General features: G+C 45.9%; 1 protein-coding gene across 1 annotated transcript; it reads left to right on the forward strand.

Moving 5' to 3' along the window:
- The first annotated feature begins 131 nt into the window (after nt 1-131).
- On the forward strand, nt 132-23507 carry LOC147632558 (OBERON-like protein). Its single transcript, XM_086807335.1, has 3 exons — nt 132-357; nt 438-1684; nt 22724-23507. Exons 2-3 carry the CDS (start codon nt 445-447, stop codon nt 23317-23319), a joined length of 1836 nt encoding a protein of 611 aa, XP_086663461.1. The 5' UTR covers nt 132-357; nt 438-444; the 3' UTR covers nt 23320-23507.
- Nucleotides 23508-24184: the final 677 nt, after the last annotated feature.

The following is a 24184-nucleotide window of genomic DNA, read 5'->3' on the forward strand; positions in this document are numbered from 1 at the left end:
ACAAAGTATCTTATGCATGGGACTTCAACACCTTACCGCTAGGCTTACCGCTAGGCTATGTCTCCATTAGCTCAAAATTAATTAATTCAATTTCTACATGGTGAAAAGGGTTAGGAGCTTGGGAACTAAACATTATAATTATTATCTGCATTATGGTTAAGTCAACGGGTTAGTTCAGGAGATGCTATCGTACAATTTGCTCTCTCTTATCGTGTCGTGCTGCACAGGAATTGCTTGGATGCTTCAGACTGTTATAGAAGGTTTGATTTGATTCGATCTATACATCGTGCTGCATCAGGAATCGCTTGGATGCCTCAGGCTGTAGAAGCCTTGATTTGATTCGATCTATACAGCGCGGTAAGTTGCCCTCCTCTCTCTCTTTCGATTCTATAGAGCATAAAGAGTAACGGAATTTTGCTGATGTTTTGGGACTACAGGGACTTGATGAAGAGGACAAGGTCAGTCATGGAAGGGCAAGATAGCGCAGGGGCAGGACCAGTGGCGGTGGCGGTGGCGGCAGCGGCAGCGGCAGCGGCAGCAGCAGTGTCAACAGGAGACCTGCCATCATATCAACAATCAGGTGGAGGTGGTGGCGCTTCCATGGATTTGATGTGCCTGCCACAACTATCTAAATCCGATCCACAAAGAGGGACCATTGCACTAGAGCAAGTGAAGGAGTCACCTGACACCGCCACTGCCAGCTCAAGGGGAACTTGGCCCACTGAGCAAACAGGAGAGCACGAAGGAAAAAAGAGTCGCCATGCTTGCAACATGAATACAGGTGGGAACATTGTCAAAGATGAGAGTGGGGGTGTGCCCGAGCAGACCGTGGTGCATCGAGTGGGCGGTTCGGATCAACTCACATTGAAGGACATTGCCTGTGGACCCATTGAAGCAGTTGCTGAGCGCATGCATGGGCAGCCGGATGAAGTGTCTGAAGACCTCAAGGGAGAGCTTCGAGAAATTTTGAATGGTGCTGGAGGTATCCCGCAAAGGGAAGAGTTTGCATTGTTGCAGAATTGGGTTCTTAACAGGAGGGACCTTTATCCCGAGTCCTTGGTGCGGGCAAACAGGAATCAGCTACAGATACTTGTGGCCTTGAAGACGGGTATACAAGCGTTTCTGCACCCAGACTTATCCCTCACACAGAGCATTTTGATTGAAGTCTTCTTTCACAAAAGATGTAGAAATATGGCATGCCAGAGTCAGCTCCCAGGCGATGAATGCGAGTGTGACGTGTGCAGCACAAAGAGCGGTTTTTGCAATGTATGCATGTGCACCATATGCAGCAAATTTGACTTTGACGTTAATACGTGTCGGTGGATCGGATGTGATGTATGTTCTCATTGGACCCATACAGATTGTGCAATACGGGTGGGTCAAATAGCTATGGGTGTGTCGTTGAGGGGAGCGGGTGGTTCATCAGAGATGCTTTTCAATTGCAGAGCTTGTAAACACACATCGGAGTTACTAGGATGGGTTAAAGATGTGTTTCGTGCTTGTGCTGGTGACTGGGAGACAGAGGAGCTCATGAAGGAGTTTGACTCTGTGCGTCGCATATTCCATGGGAGTGAAGATTTGAAGGGCAGAAGACTGTTTTGGAAATCAGGAGAGCTTCTGGAGAGGCTGAAGAATGGAGCAGATGGTGGCACTGTGTGCAGTGAAATGCAGCGCTTCTTCCAAGGTGCAATCTCTCTTAGTTTTGTCTGTTTTCACTATGTGCTTTCTTCCCTTTTGCATTTCAGCTTGTTATGCATTGCTTGAGTGGTTTGCTTCACATCTATCTTACGAAACTGTGCATACTACCCTGAGATCCATTGGCTCCCTCGGCTCCCTCGTGAGATACACATCTTGGCTTGTCTCTACATGGGTCATAGTCACAGGAAATGACCGTTTCAGTCCCTAGAAATGCGTTTCTCCATTTCAGGACCCCATCCGTTTCCATGGCCGTTTTTCGTTTCCCAAGTGAGATTGTTACAGGAAACGGCCATTTCCACCCCCATCCATAGGACATGGGACCCATGTCATAGTCACCAGAAACAAGAAACAGGAACGGAAACGTTCAAGGAATGGAAACGGGGAAACGAGTTTTTATACAGCTGCCAAAGGTCATCTTTGATATCTTTGTTTTTCTCTTGTTTGATCAATCTTGCTGTCTGGAGTCCCCTGTACTAGGGAAGTGGGGTAATGCATCTGAAAGTATTCCATCCAATGATGTGGCCGGGGCAAACCAACAGTCATTGTCACCTTGAGCAGCTATCCGTGTTAAGGAAGATAAAATAAGCCAAGGTAGTTTGTGCCTATCTCTCTCATGTGATTTATCATCTGAATATATATGTAATTAACTAAAATGATGCATCAATGGCATTGGGCGAGCTTGGAATATGGACGAGGCTTGAGAACATAATGTCTTTCCATATAGAACACTTGTGCTTTATGTGCTAGGGTTTAGAGAGGGAAATAGCAGCGAAATAAATACACACAGCACACACAAGAGTCAGTACACAGTCACTGTCTGTACTTTAAGTCCTAAACTACTATCTATATTATGTACAAGAAAGAAGTGCTACAACTGTACTTCAAGTCCTAAACTACTGTCTGTATTATGTACAAGAAAGAAGTGTTACAACTTTACTTCAAGAACAAGTGACGACTATGAATGAAGATGTTAGTACCTAGTTATGCTGTACTGTAAAACCACCTTGGCTAGCCTATACGCTAGAGAAATGTTATGTAGGCCTCAATTGCTGGAGAGATGCAGATGATATTGACGATTTTCCACTATGCGTATATATATGCACCCTAGGTGCTGGTTGGCCAACAATGCTGTCGGATAATCCTCCAACAATGCGGAATCTTTAAAGAGGAACATCTTGGGTCAGCTTCTTAAGGGTCTTGTGTACCGAATGTTGATGCCGGACTATGGTACGTCTTTGGGTACCATGGCCTTGTGCTTTGGTATCCATCGGAGTGTGGCTTTCGGCTGCACAGTTGGGTGATGAAGTTGGGGTGAGTGTGTGTCGGAGTGTCCCAAGCCTCTTTTGTTAGTGGTTCTTCTTCTCTGTTCCGTAGGGGTAGTAGTGGGTTGGCAAAAGCCCAATTTGATTTGTAACCGTAGTGGGTTGGACACATGGAGAGCTGGCCGACTGCTGGTCAGCCAGCCGACTAGCTTATTTTACTCATAAATGTAGCGCATGCAGCCGCCTTGCCTTCTGGTATAGCCGACAGCTCTTTGTCCCACAGCCGACAACACCCTGGTCCTCCTCCAAGTCCAAACTTGCCACTTTAGCACCTTATGCTCCATCTTCTGGTTCTACTGCTCTTTTTCTGGCTGCCCCTTCTGGACTAGCTCCAGAGAATGTCCATGGCATTTCATGCACATGACACAATTGTTGGCATGCCAACTACCGTGGGACCGGTTGCAGTTGCCCTTCTAGAACCCTTGAGGCTTTTGTGGGTGAGACGAAGGAGCAAATCCAAGAGGTTGTAGATCCTTGGTGCAACGGTTGGAACATTCATTGCGAGTTCCATTTTTTCAGATTGAAACCGATCCTGTCAAGTGGGAAAGACTCCGTTGGACACCCACACGCGTAATAGCACAACTTAATACCACAATTTGAAATGGACAACTTAATTACAACTTGAAATTGAAATGAAATGAAATAAATGGACACCAGCACTGGGGCTGGAACGGGCCGACCCCCCCCCTCAATATATGATATATTTATTGGGAGTATTTAACAAATACAATGCTCCATGGGTTCCAAGAACCAGATGATGTCCATGTACAAATGAATACAGTACCAAACAAAAGGCTCGAAGTAGATATTCGAAGCAGAACGACCAGTAGCGTGGTCCAGTCTCTACGGTCCTGTGCTTTCACTGGACTCCGCGGAGAGCGCCCCACTGGTGTTCCAAGACCACGCACAAACAAGCGCTCTTGTACTACCGCCTGGCTCTCCCGATCTCAGCACCTTTGGACCGAGGTTCTCCAATAGCTTGGACTACCCGGCACCGAACGGGTGTTGCCGTGGAGAGAGTCCCTTATCAGATTTATCACAAAATACTTTACTTAAATATGAAAATTCACTTACTTGAAGATGGCAGATGGAAGTCCAATACCCAAGGTATCTGTGTGTAGTTACTTGAGTGGGACACCAAGATGTAGCCACTTGAAGAAGGAAGATGCCGCCTATGGAAAGGAGATGGAACCAATATATAGTCACCTGGCTGCTGCAGATGAACACCTTGACTGCAAAGAGGAGATGGAGGCACTGTAGGCGCCTGCTGGTGATGGACTTACAGCCGGCTGCTGGTGATGGACTTAAAGCCGGTTGTTGTGGTAGGCTGCGCAGCAAGCTGTAGTATAGCCGCTTGAGGGCAGAGCTCTGATGGCTGGAGAACAGGCACAGCCGCCTGCTGTGGTGGTGGGAAATAGCTGTCAGATGGCTAAGAGGCGCTTGGCTGCAGCCTGTGGAGCCTGTAGTGCAGAGGATAGGGCAACCTGCTGGAAAACAGGCGCAGCCACCAGTCAGCAGAGTCGCCTGGGAGCAGTAGCGTAACCAGTCAGTAGCCTGAGATGGAGTAGAAAGGCAGCCTGAAATGATGCAGCCGCCTAAGGGATGGAGATGGCGACGCTTGAGAACATGCACAGAGATGGTCGCCGGCTGATTGTTCTCTCTTACGAAGATGGTGGAAACGTTCGCCGGTTGTGTCCACGATGGAGGTGGTGGCTTCCTTTTGTAAGGTTTGGAGAGGGAGTTGCACTATTGTGATTTGGCTGGCTACCCACGTTTGCATGTGGGCGGCCAGTTCCATGGTGGGTTGGGTAGGTGACCATGCACCCACCCCCACACACACACAAGTCGAGTGTGGCTCCCCACCTTGGCCCCTAAGTGGGTGCCCAAAATGGGTGCCCATTTTTAAGTGTATGTGAACATACAACCTTATAAATCAAAAGGTTAGAGATTAAAGTATTCAACTAACATGTGCAATATACTTACCACCTGTTCACATGCACCAAAACTCGTCAGAAGACAGAGCAAACTTCACGACTCACTGGCAGGCGTCCCCGCTTAGTAAGTAACACGTCAAGCAGGCAAACACAAAAATACAAGTCATGCGAAAACAGTTTCAAACATGCAGAACATGAGTGCATGTGCAAATAGTATCATGCACATATCTCCCGTTCATGGAACAAGTACAAAATATCTGTCGGGCACAAAAATGGCACGACGTAAAACATAAATCCTGGTCTTCCTATGGAGTGACAGTCCCATAGGTAAGACACAGTTCCAGGCACGAGCCTCCCTATGGAGTGACAGTCCCATAGGCAAAACACGGCACGAATACTGGCTCTTCCATGGCGTGACAATCCCATGGGTCGAACACAGTCTAGGTCATACACGGGTGGCACCAGTCAGGCTCCCGTCCATACGACACCATCCTGCTAACACACGGGTGGCACCAGTCTAGCTCCCGTCCATGTCAGCAAAATATTGGCCTCTTCACATGAGACACTGGCCTGGCCTCAAGTGAACGAGACACAAAAACTGGAGATGGACCAAATGGTCGGCCAATTGGTGATATCCCCCCGGGCTTCTAAAGAGTTGTCCTCAACTGAAAAGCCTCAAGATATGCTTGCAACAACTGTGGGTAGTCAACAAAATAGTCCTCATTTACCCACTTGGCATCAATAGGCAAATAATTCTTAAACTTCACAAGGTATCTCCTGGAAAGCTTTCCTGCAGGTAGCTTTCGCTCCTTGTGAAAAACAATCTGTTCTGGCTGGAGGTTCTCCTCAAGCTCATCAATCTCTGGCGGATCTTCTGTGACAGGCTCATCAGGATCTCCTGGGCCTGAAGTAGATCCCCTCGTGTCCCGATCTCCTCCCCAAACCGAGTCACTCCAACCGTAGAGTCGGACTCCATCCAACAATCCCCCTCCTGTGTACAAGCGTCCCTGATCCTTCGCATGCCGCAGAAACCACAGGAAACGCAATCATGCCTCCCAAAGAGTCATCCGCAACCATGAGCTCAACTGCCTCATCAGGAAGCTCCCGTCCAATCTGGTGTCCATCAACCAAATCAATGAACCATACAGCTTCTGAGTCAAAAAGGCATCACACTGCTCACAAGGATCAACACCTGTTACGGTGCACAAACAAGTCCTGGAAACCTGATGAAACCTGTCAACCACCCCCTCTGAATCCGGAACCACAAAGCCTGGAGAAACCACCTCCTTCTGCAAGTAATCACCTGCCACCTGCCTGGCTTTCCGAAAGGTCCCCGTGGAAAGAACATCCTCATCTACTGGAGGTTCTATGTCCCGATTGCTACGAGACATCAGAGCATAAGTGACCTGTTCAGCTTCCTCTGACTGTCGAACACAAGGACTACCAACATCAGTACTGGAAAGTTCCTGCCAACTGTTGCCATCTACTGGCAAGCTATCCACCATTTGGTCCTGGAAAGCCCGCACCTGCAGCGTATCCACACTTGAGTAGCCATTACCAGACTGCCACTCATCACAATCCTGAGGACCTGGGAGAGAGAGTGCTGAAAGCCTGTAAACTCCATTCTCCACTCCGCCTTCCCAAACCACTTGGCCTGTTGCTTTGTCCCGGAGAGCAACAAAATGCTCATCAAACTCCACCCGTACGCCAGTCTTGCAAACCTGATGCACTGACAACAGATGAAAACCAAGTGCCGGAACATACAACACTTGGGAGGAATGCTTCCCCCCTCTGCCATCGGGAACTATCTCCATCCTGCCCTCACTGTGAACTGGGATAGTGGACGTATCCCCAGTAAGAATATGACCAGAACACCTGCAGAGATCCTGTAAACCGGAACGGGAAGGAGTCATGTGCCTGGAAGCACCACTATCGAGAATCCACTCCCGAGTATCGAGAGTCCTCCAATCTCCTCCCTGCCTGAAGAAAATGAAGCATCGGTGTCCATCACCTCCAGGTGCACAAAAGCCGGAGTCTTCATGATTGCTGCTGAGGAGTCTTCACCCTTCTCGGTCTTCCGCTTGGGACACTGCCTCCAGTAGTGGCCTTTCTCGCCACAATCATTACAGGTCCTCTCTGCTTTCAGTTTCTCGCGGTCAGCGTCGGACTTCTTCTCAGAAGACTTCTCCGATGAAGCCTTTCCTTTGCTTGAGTTACGGCCTTTCGACCGTTGGCCAGTAAAGGCCTCCGAACCTCCACCCTGAGGATGGTTCGTGAATCGTTCCTCCTGGTCCAGGACCATGGGCACAAGCTCCTCCCACGTGATGGTGCTGAGCCTGCCACTGGTAATCAAAGACGAGTAAAATGCTGAGTACGAAGAGGGCAAATGTGACAGCAACGAGATGGCCGTGTCCTCTGATGATATCTCGTTCCCAGCCTGAAGAACTTCCTGCTGAAGAGCCTGCAGCTTGTTAATATGCTCCCGCATCGTCAACGACTTTGCAGGGCTCATAACCCGCATCTGTACTTCCAAGGAAATCCTCTTCATGGGCGATACCCTGTTGTAAAGAGAAACCAAATGCTGCCATATACCTCTGGCCAGCGTCATATGCTTTACATAATTGATTACCTGTGGTGTGCAGTTGAGGAAAATAAACGAACGGACCCTGGCGTTGACACGATCCCACATCTGTGTCTGGGCCTCCCGGTCCTTTCGGATCGACGGTAACTCCCCTTCCTCTACTTCCGGCCGTGGAACACCAGCAACGACGAAATCGGCGAGGTCGCAGGACTCCAGAACAGATTCCATCATCACCTTCCATATGCCGTAGTTGCTTCCGTCCAACTGACGGTCCACCGGGAACGTGGGGAGTGTCGGGATCTTCACATGTCTCTCAGCCATCTCAACAGATCTGCCATAGCGGGGATGTACTCTGAAAAGGGTGGGTGGGTGGGAACAAAGAAGAACTAAAACCTGCAAGTGGCTGTCCAGCAAATCAGCCCGCCTTCCTCTTGCACCTTCTCTTCCCGACGAAACAGTCCCACCAATCAGCCACAAAACAGTCCCCCTCTTGCTCACACAAATCCCAAGACCTATCTAGAGCCTAGGGCTCTGATACCATGTCAGAATACGCAGCGGAGATGATGACCAGATCTGGGAACACGAGCAAAAATGCAGGCAAAAAAAACAGCACAAGAGAGAGAGAGAGATGTAGGCGTGTAACTCTGCTCTGATATACACAAGAAGATCCCGAATATGATACAAATAGTGGTATGGGGCTGGGGGCCTATATATATGCCCCTGGGAGAGCAGTCGGCCAGCATAGGAAGTGCCCACGACTGTTGAAAAATGTCCACGACTGCATAAATGCAGTCGGCCAGCAGAAAAGTGCCCACGACTGAGTAACCGCAGTCGGCCAGCAGTCCAGTAGCCCACAACTCATGTGTATGCAGTCGGCCAGCACTGGAGTGCTCCTGGCATCCTCTGGCAACCCTCCCAAGCCATAGAAAAAATGGGAAAAATAGGGATAAATGCGGGGAGTGAGGAAAAATGATAAAACACCTGATAAGGGCGGGCACACCCACAACAAAGGCCCTGGTGTATAAATCTAGACAGGAAATGACTTCTAACACTGGCCCCACATATTTCTAAAATAGACTCACAGGAAAAGCATTGTGAATCTTCCAGTGACTAGGTAAAGCAAGCCTGTAGGACACTTCATTGATCTTCTGAATCACCTTGAAGGGTCCATAATAGCGAGGAGAAAGCTTAGGATATGATCCTTCTCGTCCTGGCCTCTTCCGAAGCCTGGCCTTCTCAAATTTCAGCAAAACCCAATCACCTTCTTTGACTTCCATGTCCCTTCTATGCTTGTCAGCAGCCATTTTATGCTTATCTTGTGACCTTGCAATGGCTGTCCGCACCTGACCAAAGGCTACATCCAAGTCACGAACATATTCATCAGCTGTAAAAATTTCATCCTTTGTACGAAGGATGGGTGGCAATACCACTCTGCCATAAATAATCTCAAACGGAGCCTTTCCCGTGGAGGCATGGATCGTATTGTTGTAGGCAAACTCAACAAGTGGAAGATACTTCTCCCATGCAGTCTTTTGTTCTGCCACATAACATTTCAACAAATCCAACACGGCTGAATTTGCAGCTTCACTTTGGCCATCCGTTTGGGGATGATAAGCTGATGAAAACTCAAGTTTAGTACCCATATTATCAAATAAAGCCCTCCAAAAGAGGCTCGTAGTCCTGGGATCTCTATCCCCAACAATGGATTTAGGCATACGATGATGCTTGAAAATATTAGCAAGAAAAAGCTTTACCATACGATCAGCTTTAATGGTTTTCTTGACGGGCAAGAAATGAGCTTGCTTGCTAAACCTGTCCACAATGGTCCAAATGGCATCATTCCCATGCTGGGATCTAGGCAAGTCCATAATAAAATCCATAGTAATACTTTCCTAAGGTTGCGAGGGAATAGGCAATGGCTGAAGCAAACCTAGAGGTTTTTGCCTATCAAATTTCACCTTTTGGCAAGTAATACATGCACGTACATAAGCCTCAATGTCTTTACGCATGCTTGGCCAAAAGAAATATCTCTGAATCATGCGAGTAGTGGGCATAATACCTCTATGACCAGCGTAAGGTGGAGCATGACATTCGTCCATAACCTTTGGACGCAAATCCTTCACCACACATAGGCAATTATCCTTCATAAGATAACCCTCGTTGATAACATAAGAGGCATGTGAATGACCAGCCATCAAATCAGTCCATATATGGCAAAAATCAGCATCCAAATGATACAAATCTCGCATAGTAGATAAGTTGCCATGAGAGGCCATTGAGATTGGAGCTATATAAGGCCTCCTGGATAATGCATCAGCCACGACATTTTTCTTTCCTGGAGTATGCACAATCTGAAAATGAAACATGGAAAGAAAGTTTGCCATTCTCATCTGCTTCTCTGAAAGCTTTGTTTGAGATAGAAAATATCTCAAGCTTTGATGATCTGTCTTGACTACAAATTCTTGACTACAAATTCAGCCCCAAGAAGATAATGTTTCCATATCTTTAAAGCATGAATACAGCCAAGAGCTCTTTCTCATAGATATCCATATAAAGCTCAGCATCATGCAAACGACGGCTCTTGTATGCAACTGCATGTCCTTCTTGATTTAGGACAGCTCCTATACAATCACCACAAGCATCACATTCAACTACGAATGACTTGTGCAAGTCAGGAACAATCAATACTGGACCACATATAATAGCATGCTTGAGCTGCAAGAAAGCATCCTGTTCTTTTGAAGTCCATTTGAAAGTGATTTTCTTCTTTGTGAGATCATGTAGAGGAGTGGCTATCATGGCGAAGTGCCTTATGAAATGCCTATAATACGAACATAATCCCAGAAAACTACGTACTTGATGTACGTTTTGCAATTCGGGCCAATTCCGAATGGTCTCTATCTTTGCAGGATCCATTGTAACTCCATCCTTGGATACAATGTGTCCCAAATAACGAATCTCTGAAAGGAAGAACTCACTTTTCTTGGCATTAATGAAAAGTTTATGCTTCCGCAACTCTTCGAACACTGTGACCAAATGAGTTATGTGTTCCTGCTCATTCTTAGAGAAAACCAAGATATCATCAAAGAATACTCCTGTGAATTTGCGATGGGGTCGGAATATCCTATCCATCATACGATTAAACGTAGCAGGAGCATTGGTGAGACCAAAAGGCATTACCAAAAATTCATATAATCCAAAGGCTGTCCTGAATGCAGTCTTATGGACATCTTGTGGAACCACTCGTATTTGGTGATAACCACTCTTCAAGTCAAGTCGACTGAAGCAAGCCGAACCATCAAGCTTATCCAAGATGTCATCAATACGCGGAATTGGGAATCTGTCCTTGATGGTAAGCTTGTTTAAAGCTCTATAGTCCACACACATACGGAATGATCCGTCCTTTTGAACAAGAAGCACAGGGGAGCAATAAGGTGAGGAACTGGGCTGAACCAAACCTTTATCTAAAAGCTCATTTACCTGCTTCATGATCTCTTCTTGTTGTGTAGCACTCACTCGGTATGCGGGTTTGTTGGGTGGAGAACTACCTAGCACAAGATCTATGCGATGATCTTCGCGCCTTTGGGGAGGTAATTCACCTGGCAACGAGTCAGCAAAACAGTCGTTGAATGCATAAAGAAAATTCAGTCTATCATTAGTCATAGCATCCACATTTTGATGATTTGGCACATGGCTATCACAAACAAAAACCAAGTACGCAGAAAGACTCTTTTTGATTGCTTTATTAATTTGGATGTGTGATACAAGTGGGATGGAATCCCCTTCTTTGCCAACATCAATAAAATGCATGCGGCCTTTATGCATAAAAGAAATCATATTGGTCTTGTATTCTTTGCGGGACTCAAGCCTATGATGCCATGGCTTTGCCCAACAATACATCACATCGATTTAGTGGAGCAACGAGGAAATGTTCATTATCAAGGTAGCCCTGGATATGGATGCACAACTTCCCTATCAACGGGATAACCTGCACCTCTTTACCAATAAATGCAGCTTCGGCTTCAATCTGAGGTCCCATGTTCTCAACCTCAATACCCAATGCAGCTGCCGTTTGTATGGAGATGAAGTTATCAGTTGCACAGTCATCAAACATGAATAAGGCGGGTTGATCCTTGATTTTTCCCCAAGCCTTGCATACCATACGCTCTTTTGCATCATGACTTGTATTTCCTTGCACATCAGGAAGTGCATGTACATTAGCCTTGGTCTGCTTGTCCTCGTGCTTAGGTTTTGTTGGGGTAAAGGCGTTATGCCCACCCTTATAGTGTGTACAAGCCCATAAGTTATAGTACATAGTACACTTAGTACTTTTAATGTACTAAGTGCACACTGTGTACTAGTGCAATATACATGTGTGATAGGGGAGTCACACACTCATGCCTCATGAGTTGACTTATCCCCACAACTCTCTCTCTCTCTCTCTCCCTTGTTCTTCTCTGTGTATGTCTCCCATGAATGAACTCTAACCCTAATTCTTCCTTCTCCCACACAACTGGTATCAGAGCAAGAAGCGCCTCCCTCCCCTTTTCTATAAGGCGTGGAGTGAGTGAGTGAGGCCGATCCTGTGAGAAACGGAGACAGCACTTACTGCTGAGGCAGAATGAGGTAGTGGGCGCCCAATTTGCTTGCACAGATGCTGTAGTGCTGCTACTCGGTGAAGAGGCCAGAAGCGAATGCAAGGCAGCAATCAGGCGAGAGGTGGCAGCTCGTGCACGTACAAGGGCAGGCGTGTCAGGCGCCTACTGCAACTAGGCGGATACGTAAGCCGAGGCGTGCAAAAACGCTGGCCACCTAGGCGAGTGGCGCTAGGCTTGAGCGAAGGCGAATACAAAAGCGCTGGCGACTAGGCGTAGTCGGTGGCGGGCGTCCATCGAATACTAGGCAGCTGAGCGTGGAGCGAAGTGGCGTCGGCAGCAGCAGCACTTCCTCGTGTGGAAACGAAGAAAGCCCTAACATCGTCCTGCGGGCAGCCTGGTATGGAGCTGAGGCTCTAGGCAACATCGTGGCGGCATTCTACCCCAAGCCGTCCGTCTCTCTTTCCGACAGCGTCGATGCCATCCAAGGGCCTCTCAGCCGGGATTATGTCGTACAAGCAGTGGTGGACGATTATGACAAAGGGTATTTTGTTACAGAGCATGTAGTCGGCCAGCCCAAGCCCAACTACAAAATTAGCAGCAGCTTCGTACAACTGCAGCAGCAACTCCATCAACACAAGCAGCATCAGACGTGCCCCCCCCCTTTCTCCTGCAACAACTGAAATTCAGCCTGCAGATCAGAGAAATTCAAAAATTACGAGGTATTTGCCTTCAATTTTGAGAATTTCTTATCAATTCAACAATTGAGCAGGTATAGGTGCCCAATTGCTCAATTTTTGAGCAAAATTGGCAAAATTGGGTGACATTGGTCACAATCAGGATCAATTTGCAGGAAATTGGTCACAATCAGGATCAATTTGTAGGAAATTGGATGTCGAAATTTGGGGCTTTTGATGTAATTGTGCAATTAAGCACTCATACATGCTGTATGACGTGAAAATTCGCACATTTGGGCAAAATTGCAGTGCAAATCAAGGGGCTTTTGTGCCGATTTGGTTGATTTGCATGCAGGCAATTGCATTTGATGCTGTGGATAATGTGTTGATGCCTTACAAGCACTCAATGTGCCTGTAAATCAAGGGGCTTTCATGTATTTGATGTATATGTGGCCAGGGGAAAGCATCGTGAACACTCAGGATGCCTTCATGTGCGTCAATGTACCATGTATGATCAAAAATTGATCTTAAATCAAGGGGCTTTTCAAGTTTGTATGCTTGTTGAGCTTGGCAAAGCAGCAGGCAAGACATTTATGCCTTGAATCCTCAGAAATCAGCTTGCAGTCAAGGGGCTTTTGCCCAATTTCTGTTCGGAACTGTTGTATGCAGTGTTCGTGACTGTAAAAGTCTGATTTTCACTCATTTGGACAGCCAGGAGAGCATTTATTGCTACTGTACCTGCTGGTACAGATTTGGCACAGCTTTGTGCAAGTTTTGGCATGGCTGTACACTGTTTTGAGTGACCAAAAGGTTCAATTTCAGCTGCTGTACTTGCTAGTACAGGTTTGGTACATCATTGGTGAGCACTTGGTACTGCTGTACAGTACTTTGGAAGGGCAACAGAGCACATTTAAGGTGCTGTCCAAAATCTGCAGCAACCAGATTTTGGTGTTTTCATCACATAAAGTGGGAGAAAAGTTGCATTTGTGCTTCCGCAGTGGGAGATAAAGCTTGGGAGAAAAACTGTAAGCACTTTGTGTGCTTTTGGTGCAGTATTTGCACATTTTGCAGGGAGTCAGGCATTGACAGGTTGCATATTGCTATGGCAACCACAGGTGAGAGCTCTTCATTGCTTCACATCAAGAAGCTTGAAGGCTCGCATAACTATGATATTTGGCAAACCCAGTGCTACAATGTGTTGCTCCAGAAAAAGCAGCACAAGCCTATCAAAGAAAGGGGTGTAATGCCCGCTTCTCTTACTGCTGAAGAGTGGGAAGATATGGATGAGCTGGCAAGATCTACTATCATGTTGTCTGTGTCAGACTCATTACTTTTCAGCATTCGTGAAGAGAAGACAGCTTGGGGAATGTGGCAGAGATTGCAGGACTTGTATGCCCAGCAAAGTGCCTCAAGCAAAGTGTATTGGTTGAAGAAACTCATAGGTCTTCAGATGAAGGAAGGGGCGTCTATGACAGCCCATCTAAATGAGTTTAATGGTATTGTCAGCCAGGTCATTAATCAAAAGTTGGCAATGGACGATGAGTTCAAAGCCACTTTTCTGTTATGCACTTTGCCAGAGAGTTGGGACACATTCAGGACAGCCACTAGCAATTCGCATGCTATGCTGTCATATGCAGATGTTGAGGGCGCTCTTCTTCAAGAAGAGATGAACAGGAAAAACAACTCTGTTGGAAAGTCCAATGCAATGAATGCACGTGGGAGATCCCAACAAAGGGGTAAAAGCCAAGAACGGGGAAGGAGCAAGTCTCGCTCCAAAAAGGATTTGGAATGCCATTATTGTGGCAAGAAGGGACACATTAAAAAGCAATGCTACAAATGGAAAAATGATCAAAAGGAAAAGGGAAAAGGCAAAGACAAAGAGAAAGATGAAGCCAAAGATGTAAAGCCAAAGGGCAAAAGTGGAGTCAAGATTGAAGAAATCAATGTGTCACATGCAGGTGGCAGTGAGGATGAGGTCCTATTTACGTCTTCACTTGATGCCCATTCACTTCTTACAAGTGGTCATGGTATGCACTCATGGATCATTGATTCAGGTGCCTCCTTTCACGTCACAGGTTGCAGAGACTTGTTTGTCAGGTATACTGCTGGCAATGAAGGAGTGGTTTATTTGGGTGATAACCATGCATGCAAGATTCTTGGCAGAGGTGATGTGAGGCTTGTGTTTTCAGATGGCTCACAGTTTATGCTCCATGATGTCAGGCATGTGCCTGAGATCAAGAAGAACTTGCTTTCTACTGGACAGCTTGATGATGCTGATTATGTTACCACATTTGGTCGTGGAAAGTGGAAGATTAGTAAGGGCTCACTGGTTGTTGCCAGAGGCTCTAAGGTAGACACTCTTTACTTTATGCATGTAGGTGTTTGTCACCATGCTAATGTAAATGCAACCGAGCTGCCGGAAATTTCTATGTGGCATAGCCGGTTGGGACACATGAGTGTCAAGGGAATGGAGCAATTGTCTCGTTTGGGTTACTTGCCTTCTCTAAAGTTTTCAAGTTTTCAGTTTTGTGAGCATTGTATATATGGTAGGCAACTACAGTGCCCCCACAAGAAAGCTCTTGGACAGAAAGATGCTCAGTTAGAGCTTGTGCATACAGATGTATGTGAGATGCCTCAGCTTTCTTTGGGAGGGGCAAAATACTTTGTGTCTTTTATTGATGATGCCACACGCAAGGTGTGGGTCTATCCTCTTCGTTTGAAGAGTGATACATTCTCAGTGTTTCAGAAGTTTGTTGCTCATGTTGAGAATCAAACTGGCAAAACACTGAAGGCTTTGCGTTCCGACAATGGTGGAGAGTATATGTCCAAACAGTTTCAGGACTTTTGTGATGCTAAAGGCATCAAGAGGGAGCTCTCTACTCCTTATGATCCTCCACAAAACGGGACAGCAGAGAGGATGAATAGGACCATACAGGAGAAGGTCCGTTCTATGTTGTCACATGCTGCATTACCTCATGGTTTTTGGGCTGAGGCTGTTATGACAGCCGTTCACCTTATAAACAGGTCACCTAACACGAGGCTTGGTGGGAAAGTGCCAGAAGAAGTATGGACAGGGAAGCCTCCGTCATACAAGCACTTGAGAGTGTTTGGTTGCGTTGCGTACGTGCACATACGCAGGGAAATGCGCACCAAACTTGATCCTAAGTCTCACAAATGCATATTCCTAGGATATGGTGACAGAGGTGAAATGGGGTATAGACTTTGGGATCCCGTGAATAGAAAGATTATACGCGCAATGATGTCATTTTTGATGAAACATGCATGTATAAGGAGCCTGCAAGGCAACAGGAGCCTAGCAGAGTCATCTTTGATGATGATGGACATCATGGACAACAACCAAGGGCTGTAAATCAGCCATTACAGCAAGAAAACCAGCCCTTAAATGGTGCTGAAAATGGTCCAAATGGACAGCCAGAGATGGCAGAAGATATCCCTATGGATATACCACAGTTAGAGGAGATACCGGGCATGATATTTCAGCCTTATGGCATGGAACAGGAGCCACCAATGGGTGATATGCAGGCTGGACAGCAACCTGCAAATGATGGTCATTGGGTACGGAGGTCCACAAGACCCTCCAGAGCCCCTGACAGGTTTGTTCCAGGGGTTGACTACTTGATGCTCACTGACTGTGGGGAGCCCTCATGTTATAAGGAGGCTTTACAGAGGGCAAACAAGACTTTACAGAGGGCAGACAAGGCTCTTTGGGAGCGTGCCATGAAGTCAGAGATGGATTCTCTGCACAAAAATGGAACATGGAAATTGGTGCATTTACCTGCAGGCAAGAAGGTTTTGCCATGCAAGTGGGTATACAGGCTCAAAGTTGCACCAGATGCAAAGCCAAGATACAAAGCCAGGTTAGTGGCTAAGGGCTTCAAGCAGGAATATGGTGTGGACTTTGATGAGATATTCTCTCCAGTGGTCAAAATGACCACACTTAGAGCTGTGTTGGCTTTGGTTGCGCATGATGATCTGGACTTGATTCAGATGGATGTGAAGACTGCTTTTCTTCACGGTGATCTCCATGAGGAGATATATATGCAGCAGCCAGAGGGTTATGCAGTGAGTGGAAAGGAGAAGCTTGTATGCAAGCTGAAAAAGAGTCTTTATGGGCTCAAACAGGCACCAAGGGAATGGTATCATAAATTTGATACATTCATGAAATCACAGAAATTCAGGAGAAGTGACATAGATCACTGCTTGTACACCAAGAAAGCTTTGGATGGCAGTCTATTGATCCTCATCTTGTATGTTGATGATATGTTGATTGCCGGGAAATCTCGTAAGGAGATGGATGCGTTGAAGCAGAGGCTGCATCAAACCTTTGATATGAAGGATTTGGGTGATGCAAATCACATCTTGGGTATGCGGATACTTCGGGACAGAAATCAGCATGTGTTGTATTTGTCTAAGAAGGAATACATTGGCAAAGTTTTGCAGAGGTTCAATATGGACGGGGGGAAGAAGACTAGTACTCCTTTGCCTCCATATGTGAAACTCAGTGCTATGGACAGCCCACAGTCAGATAGAGACAGGGTTGATATGGCCAAGATTCCGTATGCTTCAGCTTGTGGCAGTCTCATGTATGCCATGGTTGCTACTAGGCCGGACATTGCATTTGCAGTGGGAGTGGTTTCTAGATACATGGCCAACCCTGGCAAGAAGCATTGGGAAGCAGTGAAAGGTGTCATGAGATACCTGAAAGGCACACAGGATATGTGCATTTGCTTTGGCAAACAGGATGCATTAGTGCATGGTTACACGGATTCGGATTATGCCGGTCATCCAGATAACCGGAAGTCTACTACCGGTTATGTATTTACATTCACAGGAGGTGCTGTGTCATGGATATCCAGGATGCAGAAGTGCACTGCCTTATCTACTACAGAGGCCGAGTATATTGCAGCCACAGAGGCTTGCAAGGAGGCATTATGGCTATCTCGGTTAGTGGTTGATTTGGGTGATACAGGGGATATTCCATTGTTGCATTGTGACAGTCAGAGTGCCATCCAGTTGGCAAAGAATCCTGTCTTTCATGCAAAGACGAAGCATGTGGATGTGAAGTATCACTTCATCAGAGAGGTGATAGAGAACAAGCAAATTCAGCTTGTTAAGATTCATACGGATGACAACCCGGCTGATCTGTTGACAAAGAGTTTGCCTCCGGAGCGGTTTGCTCATTGCAGACACTTGATGGGCATTGGATGAGGCCAGTTTCAGCCTTGATATGGCCTTGTATATTATCATGTACATGCTGATTTTTCTTTTCCTTCATTTAAGGGCACTTTGCCTTTAAGTGGGAGGTTGTTGGGGTAAAGGCGTTATGCCCACCCTTATAGTGTGTACAAGCCCATAAGTTATAGTACATAGTACACTTAGTACTTTTAATGTACTAAGTGCACTATGTGTACTAGTGCAATATACATGTGTGATAGGGGAGTCACACACTCATGCCTCATGAGTTGACTTATCCCCACAACTCTCTCTCTCTCTCTCTCCCTTGTTCTTCTCTGTGTATGTCTCCCATGAATGAACTCTAACCCTAATTCTTCCTTCTCCCACACAGGTTTGCGGTCAGGGCACTGTCTAAACATGTGCTCTTTACTACCACAAGAAAAACATTTTCCCTCCTTGGCATATTGCTCTCTTTGCTCCGGGGTTAAGCCGAATTTGTTCTTCTTTGGGCCCTAATCTTTAGATGTGGTATTTTCAGCTTTACCACCCTTGTGGGTCTCTCGGAAGTTCTTTTTAGGTGGCTGTCCACCCTTTTGCAGATTTGGGACAGCCTTGTCTTTCCCCTTTGAACCGCCTTGATCCTGCTTAATTTTGAGCACAAACTTCCTCTTTCTTTCATCCTCAGTGATTTGCATAAAGGGAGTTACTTCCAGCAACACTTTCCAAAACTTGTTGACATATTGTTGCACGCTGTCATTATCTCTTTGCTCCAGCTTGTCCCACTTTTGGGTGAGAGTTTGCTCCGCATTTGGTGGCAAAAACTGAGCATAGAATCTATCCTTAAATTCCTTCCAGGTGCAAATGGGATCCTTGGTGATCTTTTCAGTGATCCACCAATGAGCAGCGGTTCCTTTCAAAAACATGCTAGCATGGCGTACTTTTGACTTCTCAGTGAAGTCCTCATCGCTAAAGGCAATGACTCAGAATGAGGATATCACTCAGAATTGTCCATGGATGCAATCAATAATGCATCATAGCTTTAAACTTTGTTTGGTTATTTACTATTGGATTTTGGTACTTTTGTTTTCTTGATTGTAAGTATTAAAGTAAATCTATAAATAAGTTTGAAGGCCCAAATTTGAAATTTCAGATTTGGGTCCCTAAATTGGAGGGGGAAATTGCACTTCCACTCTCCAATTGAAGGCCCAAATCTGAAATTTCACACTTTGCCAGGCCCAAATTTGAAACTTCATATTTGAGCCCCCAAATTGGAGGGGGAAATTGCACTTTCCCTCTACAATCGAAGGCTCAAATCTGAAATTTCACATTTAGGCCCGTAAATTGGAGGGAAAATTGCACTTTTCCTCTCCAATTGAAGGCTCAAATGTGAAATTTTAGATTTGGATTCCCAACCTTTAGATTTTATGTATATAATCGTTTCAGTCTATCATTTCATTGTCCAACTGCCAACGTTGAAACATTTCATTTCAAAATAAATCGTTTCAGCAGTGAAACGTTTTGTGGTGACCTTGGTCTTAATCATGTTAAATCAGCATCTTGTTCTTAATCAGGCTTAGGACTGCGGATTAAGCAATAAAGCTTTCACGCATGCAACATTGGTATCAGAGCATTCAGACTCAACCCTTAAGCATAGTCCCAAGGAGGTGCACATATCCACCAAAAGAATGCAACAGGATAGTAGATGGAGTGGTCTACCAATAGGTGAAGCTAGAGGAAACCTTCGTTGAGGGTATGTACTCAGAACTAGTACATCATTAATCTGAAAAATTAGTTCCAAAGGCCTAGCAACAGGCATGATCAATTTGGGTAGGTGACCCACCGCTGTGTTAAGGGTAAGAAATAGTAGACATGGGGACAACAGTGGAACAAATGTTCAGTTCTTCAGCAAGATTTAGAAGTGGAGATCATAAGTGGAAGGTGCTTAGACAGAAAATATCAAAGTTAGTGTCAAAGTTAGGAGTAGAAGTTCAAGGTTAGAAGTCCAAGGAGGAAGGATAACAAAGTGTTCACCCCATCATCAAGTTTAGCAGAAGGGGATGTCACGTGCACGCCCGTGCCATGGCTAATCTCTAGCACAAACAACATTAATCCCTGATTCTTTCTATTTGCGACTTCCCTTAGTGCTAGGCTTCATTATGGCTGAGTCGGCCCTGCATCTTCGGAGGTTTGACAGAAACTCAGTACGAAGGCCTTTGTGTGAATATATGCTCTTATGTGTGTGTGTGTGTGTGCGTGGAGTGAGTGTGTGAGAGCATATCTTGATACAGAGTACTACACCCACTATTGGATGACATTAGTGGGGATGTCGTAGTATCTAGTCCATACTATGCATAATGGAGTTGATAGTTATATAGTCTTGTGGGTTGACTACCATGAGTATATAACATGAACATTCCTAAAAGGTGAATTTGGGCATGTTCCTGGATTCATCTAGGTATATATATTAATCCCTGATCAATCCATTATTAGAAACGCGGAGAGCGCCCAGGAGCACCACCAGCAAAGCGGAAGAGAATGAACGGAAGGCCTAGCCTGGCCGAAGGGTCTCCCCACCCCCAAATCCTAGTTATCCACTATAAGTGGGAGATGAGGGAGACCATGGGACAGAATGCCCCTTATAGAAGGGCCATGAAGATTGGAACCCACAATGTGGGATAATGGCTGCCACGTGGCAGCGTACAACAAAATCCAATGCCAACACCCAACCAGAATGAGACTGGGACGCCTGAACGATGGCGAGCAGCAGTGCCCGAACGATGCCGAGTAGGAGCCCAAGAGCCGAACAGGCCCTGATACCATATTTGAAACACGGAGGGCCGGCCAGGAGCACCACCAACAGTGCGGAAGAGGACGGACGGAAGGCCCAGCCTGGCCGAAGGGTCTCCCCACCCCCCAAATCCTGGTTATCCACTATAAGTGGTGGATGAGTACCATGTCGGAATGCACAGCGGAAATGGGACAAACTGCTGTGAGAGAGAAAACGCAGAAGTGTAGGAGAGAGAGAAGCTGTATAAACTCTACTATATACAGAAGATCCGATACAAAATGGTGTGGGGGGCAAGGGTGGTATTTATACCACCTTGGGCTGCTGGTCGGCCACAACAAAACAGGCCGACAGCAGCAATAAGACATCTCCACGACTGGAAAATACCAATCGGCCAGCACAAAACCAGTCGGCCGGTACCTGAAACAAGTCGGCCAGTGCAAACTCAGTCAGCCACTATCAAACCATGATGCAAAGTTCACCGGTCATTTTTGGCATGCATTGTTTCAACAATTTTGATACTAACCTTGATTTTTCCAGTGCTTTTCACCCACAGACCAATGGCTATACCAAGATCTATGATCAGTTGGCCTTTGGTGTTTTGAAGTGCTACTCCAACAACAAGAAGATAAGTGGAAACCATATTTTCCTTTCGATTGAAGCTGTGCTTAACGATTCTTTTTCATCTTCCATTGGCAAGACTTCGTATGAGACGGCATTTGGACAACTATTCGAGTCACTTCTGACTAGTACCACGTGTTTGCCCGAAGCCAATGGAGTCACCGAGTCTTACCAAGAGGTTTTGGAGGTAGTTAAAGATCACGTGGCCAAAGCGCAAGAGGGCAGGCTAATATGCACTGACGAAACATCATATTTTTGGAAGGGGATTGGGTTTATCCTCGGATAATGAAGTAGAGGCAAGTGAAGTTGCTTTATTGTAGCTTGGTGGAGTTTTTGTTTTCACGGGGGTGGGATTGGGATATGGTGAAAGCTTGGTAAGTGTGATCATCCTCAAAATGCAGAGGAGGGTGCTAAAGTTTTGGATATGTTGCATAAAGGCAGGAGAACCTATCAAGTAGTCTAGCATAGTCGAACCACCACTGTGCGGAAAACAGGTGAGTTTGCCAGATCAGGGCCATCATGATAGGCCATTGTATTGGATCAGTTCACGCAAATTACCCATCTTTAGAAGGAACCTGCCATAGCTAGTCATGGGTGCAATGTCATCCAACACCCGCTGCATCCCCAGCTCTTGTGGATCTATCTTAGACAGGACCACTGGGTTTAAGCAAAAGTCATACATCTGCAGGTGCATTGGTTGTTGATCCGTTGAAGTCACCCACAAGGAGGATGTCTCCTTGTTGGGCAAACTCCACAGTGTCTCAAAAAAGGGAAGTGTATGGTGATTGACCATCATGCAATAGAACCCGTGCAAAAGCTGATGTCTCCAGTGGGAAATAACCCATTGCAATGTGCACGGTTCATGCTCTTGGCAAGGTGGGCAAGTCCACATGAACCAGGCATCTGCATCTCGATGAGACCTTAAAAGTGCTTGCACTCCTTCGGACCAGCATTGTCATTTAGGGTGGAGTTCTATGATGATGACTCTTCATCACGGTAGACAGCCCATTTTCCTGCTTTGAATGCTTCATGGACCTAAGTCATCCCAATCTTCCTTTGTTCCACCTGCAGGGATGTGAGATTCTCTCTCACGTAAATCTTTGTCCCTTTGAGTGTACCTCTCTTCTTCATGAATCCCCGGCGCATTTCGGCATCCCAGGAGGGGCCTCTCCTTGGTCACATCCTTTCCTGCTCATAAAGGGTGTGCCCTCCACCCACGAGAGAGAGAGAGAGAGAGAGAGAGAGAGAGAGAGAGAGAGAGATTTTTCTATGTTATGTAGAAAACTGTTGCTAATATTCATGGACTTCCTACAGAATTGGAAGCGGAGGACATGGAGGAGTACAAAAGTGAGGATGCCAAGATGATAGAACCTCAGGAAGCCTGCAACCGTATTGCAGAAGTTGTGAAAGAAGCTGTTGCCAAAATGGAGACTGTTGCCCAAGAGAAAGCCCGTGCTCTAAAGAGAGCCCAGCTTGCCTTGGAAACATGTGACAAAGAACTGGAGGAAAAGAAAAGAGAACTGCAAGGTTTGCAGGTTGAAAGGCAGAGGAAGAAACAAGAGATTGAGGAGCTAGAGACAATAGTAAAGCTGAAGCTAGCTGAATCTGAGATGTTTCAGATGCGTGCGGATGATGCGCGGCGCGAAGTGGAAAATTTGCAGCGGATTGTGGTGGACAAGTCTGAGAAGGCCGAGGAGGAGTACACTGCCCGATATCTCCAACTGCGGCTGAATGAAGTAGAGGCTGAGCGGCGGGCACTTTTTGAAAAGATTCAACTGCAGGAGCATTCTCGGGCACATCCAAATGCTTCCCAGATGGCAATGATTGGGAAGATACAAGATCTGCTTAAGCAAGTGTATAGCCAGAAAGAACTTTCGGATCTTAAAGAGACATCGGGATCAGGGATGTAGCATGGAGTCTGCACTCTTTATGAAGATTCCTGCAACAGAAATTATTTACTTGTTTGTGGTGTTGGTTTGTGACTTGCCTTTCTTGGATGCATTAGCAACTGTGCTAAGCTTAAGAAGAGGATTAGCTATGAAACCATAGTTTTTTCTTTTTCTTTTATGCTTCAACCTTCTTGTGCTTTTTGGCTTCACTCATGTGTACCTTTTTGATCAGTAGCCTACTCTTTTGGTATATTTGGCCTTGCCCTTGATGATTTAGTTGATTCGAGTATGTTCCACATGCCCATCATAGCAATCAGCCCCACTTCCGCTTATAATAGATAGTACTGACAATGTGATTGTTTGTTCTTGCAATGCTTTGAATTAGTTAATCAAAGCTTAATTCTGGTGGGCAAGCAAACAGCTTACATAAGTTGCGTGTCAGAGTGAACTCCTTGTGTAGTACTAAATTTGCTATCTTTGAGTTGCAGAAGTAACACCATAATATCTACCACAATTATATGTCAGTGCAAATCGGTAGCTATTATTAGATCACTGGTAGGCTTTGTAAGTTTCTGTGTCTCCTACATAGAAGTGCATATGCTCATTAATGATGACAGTTTAAAGCGATTCCTTACCAATTATATGACTTGATAACCTCTTGATCATTAGTTGATTAAACATCATCATCATTGTTGTAGGTTGAGAAACAGTTGTGCCTCTTGGGACAAGTTTATAATACACGGGTCAAAGCAGAGAAAGTAGAAAGTGGGCATATAGCACGTGTTTGGACTAAACAAACATTGATTTTCCAAAAGTGGACATAATTATCTTTCTTAGATGGTGGATAAGTATGACTTACAGAATTTGTGCACCAATTTAGGCAGTG

Source organism: Cibotium barometz, chromosome 13 (assembly GCF_041138505.1).
Source record: "Cibotium barometz isolate CiBa-2024 chromosome 13, ASM4113850v1, whole genome shotgun sequence".
NCBI lineage: Eukaryota > Viridiplantae > Streptophyta > Polypodiopsida > Cyatheales > Cibotiaceae > Cibotium > Cibotium barometz.

Excerpts from the sequence above, each read along its gene's own strand:
- LOC147632558 (XM_086807335.1), top strand. The coding sequence starts at position 445 with ATGAAGAGGACAAGGTCAGTCATGGAAGGGCAAGATAGCGCAGGGGCA. Across the intron at positions 1,685-22,723 it reads AATGCAGCGCTTCTTCCAAG|AATTGGAAGCGGAGGACATG; the intron begins GTGCAATCTCTC and ends GACTTCCTACAG.